Here is a 4,096-nt window from a genome sequence, read left to right as displayed (position 1 = left end):
TCAAGTATGAAAAAGTATGATTCTGTTTTCGCAATGGGCTGCCATGTGTAGGAATCGTTTTTTGAAGCTTTTTTCCCCAGTACGTCATTGAGATATGTAACAAATTAGCTTTCTAACGCACTGAGTGATAATATGTCTCACAAGAGCAATTTTGAGTTAATGGGATCGACATTTATGCTGCGTTTCTTATTGTTTAGCGTGTGGTGAATATCGGATTACAAAATTATAGTCGATCATCCAACGGTATCGGATAATCTGGCACACGGTGCTAAAAGAACGCACTTTTAAACTACGTAAAAGGTTACCTCGAACAAGCAAGTTTATTGCTGCAAATGCTTTTTAGCCATGTCATCGACTTAATGACTTCTTTTACAAAATTTTGGTATCAAAAAATCGTGTGCGAGTTCACCTTTTACGTAGTTGAAAAATGCGTTGTTTCTACACCATGTGCCAAATTACCCTACGCCCATCCAACGTAAAATTGCTCGTGTGTTTTCAGCCTAAAATTTAAGGACCTTTCTAGAGAGCAATGTTCATTTTGCAAATTTGTAGCCTTCATTTAGGCGGAAGAATATTCGTTTTTTGATGAGATTTTCCTGAACCAATTTTTTATTAAGTAAAAACATTAAAGTACGCAAAAATGTGTTACTTCTAACGGACAAGTTGGTCTGTAAGTCATATCTTATTCCACTTGGAGAAACCTGCAGATTGTGTAAATTTATGTAATCTAAGGTTTCTCCTAGTAAGCTAATTTAAGACTCACAGACCAATTTTTCCTTTAAAAGTAACACATTTTTGCTTGCTTAAATGGTTTTACTTAAAAAAAAATGGATCAGGAAAATCGCATCGAAAAACGAATATTTTCCCGCCTAAATGTAGGCTACAAATTTGCAAAGGGTCCATTGCTCTTAAGATCCAGAATTTCAGGTTTTTTCGAATCAAATCAAAAGAGGACTGGCCATCTTTTTGCCATAAATTTATGCTTGCTAATCCTACTCGACCAGAAAAACGCCAGTCCAACCGAAATAAAACTACGAAATACCAAATACGACAATAGTGTAATCTCGATTCAACAGCTCCTTGGAGGTCATATTGATTAATGGTTTTGCTTTGGTTGCGCTTAACACTTTTCAGAGTTTAGTCGCAGAGTGTAGAGGTTTTGATTCTTAAAATATGGTACCAAAATTAGCTCAAGAGCTATGGTTTGGAGCTAGATAACTAATAACTACTTTTGCTGCATATGGTTCTAGTCTTCGGGACTCTTTCATCACCGAATTTTACTGTGTACTAGAAGCGAAGCAGTTTTGAACTTTCACACTGACAACTAAATCGAGCAGTGGAAATTAGACAAGTTAAACACTACACTATCTTCATTGACATAGTTAAGGCTAAAAGTAGGAAAATTAGCATTGTTACAGTAAGTGATGATCAACATTTTGAGAACAATATGTATAGAGCTCAAATGAAAGGTAAAAATTTTCCGCGATTTTCCAATTTTCCTAGAGATTTTTCAGTTCTTCTCGAAAGTCGACTCTCATTTTTAAGTTTAACGTTAAATATTTTTTGAACTGAAATTTTTGGAGTCAAACTTTGTTCACCAATAATGTTCTACGTTTCATTCTGTCTGTTATTCTAGAACCTATTTTCTCGATGCCCCCAAAAATTTACAATCACTAGATTTACCCAACCCGCACGGTAAACGTTCTGTCTTTACCGACTCGACAACTTTTTGGTGATTTTCCGATGTAACTTGTATCGAAATGTTAAAGTGAATAACCTGCCACGCATTGTCCATACGTAAAACGAGAGCAAATCGACCAGAAAAAAAAAACAATTTTATTGAATAAACAAAATAAGAAACACTTACACGGCACGTCGCACATCTAGAATATCGTCAACTTAGACTTATCCTTCCGGAATATTTGTTCACTTGTCACATTTTTCTCTGATTTCTTCAACTCAGTCAATTCCGAATGCTTTGAACTCAACTTTGCACTTAATTTGCTATATACAGGTGTTCCGCGTTGTTGTCGCGCCATGGAATCCTTCACACTTTGGATGTCCTTCTCCAGCTTTTTAATGTCTTCGCCCAACTTAAACGCGGCAACATTCAAATTTTTGGTCGAATGCGTTTTAAGCTCAACAGGCTTCGGCTGAGTTTGGGCCTGCGGTGTCGGGACTGCGTCACGACCACCATCCATAGTGGCAAGGATACTATCGTTTAGGAAATTGAAGACGTTGCTACTTTGACGATTCCGTTCGTATGCGCGAGCATTCACTAGTTCCTGTTTCTTTTGCTGCTTTTTCCACTTTCTATCAACGTTAAACAAGTCCTTGTCACCGTTGGCTCGTTCCCTTAGCTCCATGCAATAATCCAAACTCTTGCCCGCCGGTAGAATTTGTATCTGTACTGGATCGACAATGCCTTCGCCATTATTGCCCAGGCCAGTTCCGAGAATGTAGCCGAATTTCTGCATCATTTTCGAACCGAAGCCCTTGGTGTGTTTCTCCCATTCGCCCAGAACTCCGTCTGTTGATGGATTCAATAGTGTTCTGTCAACTAGAATTTGTTTGTGGCGCTCCTCGCCGTAGCTATTAGAATCGGATGATTCATCTTCTGATGTTGGACTGTCTGTGGTTTGAACAAATTTTACACTTATTGGTCTAACAACAGTTACGACAATTGACTTACCACAATGCATAGGTAAGACATCCGGAAATTCACAACAGATCTCTTTATTGTTTTGCTCCAATTTTACTGTGCAACGCTGCTCGTCGAAATTGCTCGACGTCACTCTACCTCTGTGCCAAATACGATCACTCTGTTTCACAAGCACTGGACATTTCATTTGTTGCAGCAGTTGAAAATTCGGCTCTTTATAATCCTGTAACTCTTTGTACAATACGAGTTCGCCATGGGAATAGTGACATCGGTCTGAATCGAATTTGCAGCTACCGTCCAAGAAGTACGAACATGGTACCATGTCTCGATGTGTCGGATTGATGAACAGAACTTTAATTTTGATGTTGTCCAAAGTAACAGTTTCATCGTAATCGGTCGTGTCGTCCAAACTGCATACGAATGCGTTGTGAAATGCCTTGCCGTTCCATGAGTTGTAAGGCGCCAGGAATTTCTTTCCCACAATTTCGGTCAATTGAGTCTGTGGCAATGGAAACGAGAACAAAAAGCGGAATCAGAAATCGAAAAACCGGGCATTTTCAGGTCACGTACCTTGATGGTTTCAATTCTCGCTTCAAAATTTTCATCGACGTCTTCCGCGACGTCTTCCGATTGTTCAACGCTACGAATTTCCGATAAAAATAGTTTCATTTCATCTTCGAACGGATCTGTTGATTGGCCACTACCAAGCTCATTCAGTTGCTCCTTGGTTAGATCCAACAATTCGGTCAGATCCTTTCTCAGATTCTCCAATGAATCACGTTGTGTCGGGTCGGTACATAATGCAATTGTTTTCTCTACTTGAATGAGCTAATTGTTTCGAGAGCAGGAAAGGTAAGTTCAATTAAAAGTTTCTCGTTTTGTTGCATCCATTCAAATTACTTGGGTTTGATATTCGTCTATCGACGTTAAGAGTTCTGCTTCAGACATTACGATCACTCATTTAGTTTTGTTTCGAGTTTGAAAAGTGATTTGATTCGAATTGATACACATTGGACAACAAAAGCAATGATAACAAATTCACAGACCGTAAATATTGTGGTCCATTAAGAAAATTGTTTGTAAATTGGACCTTTTGTAGTCCTTATTTACAATAAAACATTTTCCTTTTAGTAAATAAATAAAAAAAAAAACTACAACTGATGCGCCAGACAGAGTTGACAGATCAACCTTGGCGTTTTTGGCGACATCTGTCAAACCTGTCATGCACTAACGCAACAATAAATAAAATTGGCGGCTTTTAGAGAAGTTTAAATAGAAGTTTGGTGTAGACGTTATGTAAATTAACGATTTAAAGTGTTAACTTGTATGAAGGAACCGGATGCAAAAACTTTTGCAAAAATAAAGCTAACCGATAGTATTATTACGTAATATTACGTTATAGGTCCAGGTAGCTCAATCGGTAGAGCATAGGAC

At 38.2% G+C, this 4,096-nt stretch overlaps 1 protein-coding gene across 1 annotated transcript; it reads right to left on the bottom strand.

The window, feature by feature from the left end:
• Window positions 1-1,813: 1,813 nt before the first annotated feature.
• Window positions 1,814-3,853, bottom strand: LOC119073948 (zinc finger CCCH-type with G patch domain-containing protein). Its single transcript, XM_037179838.1, has 4 exons — window positions 3,563-3,853; window positions 3,233-3,490; window positions 2,693-3,161; window positions 1,814-2,632 (listed from the first exon to the last, which is right to left on the bottom strand). The coding sequence occupies exons 1-4, from the start codon at window positions 3,608-3,610 to the stop codon at window positions 1,884-1,886; spliced, it is 1,524 nt and encodes a 507-aa protein (XP_037035733.1). The 5' UTR covers window positions 3,611-3,853; the 3' UTR covers window positions 1,814-1,883.
• Between the last annotated feature and the right edge of the window lie 243 nt (window positions 3,854-4,096).

Source organism: Bradysia coprophila, chromosome II (genome assembly GCF_014529535.1).
Source record: "Bradysia coprophila strain Holo2 chromosome II, BU_Bcop_v1, whole genome shotgun sequence".
Lineage (NCBI taxonomy): Eukaryota > Metazoa > Arthropoda > Insecta > Diptera > Sciaridae > Bradysia > Bradysia coprophila.
Note: the sequence above shows the minus strand (reverse complement) of the source record. Positions and strands in the feature narration are given on the sequence as shown.

Bases quoted from the DNA above. Each gene is read 5' to 3' on its own strand.
- LOC119073948 (XM_037179838.1), bottom strand. From the start codon at position 3,610: ATGTCTGAAGCAGAACTCTTAACGTCGATAGACGAATATCAAACCCAA. The intron at 3,162-3,232 runs GTACGTGACCTG...CCATTGCCACAG, and splicing joins CGAGAATTGAAACCATCAAG to ACTCAATTGACCGAAATTGT. The intron at 2,633-2,692 runs GTAAGTCAATTG...TTCAAACCACAG, and splicing joins TGTCTTACCTATGCATTGTG to ACAGTCCAACATCAGAAGAT.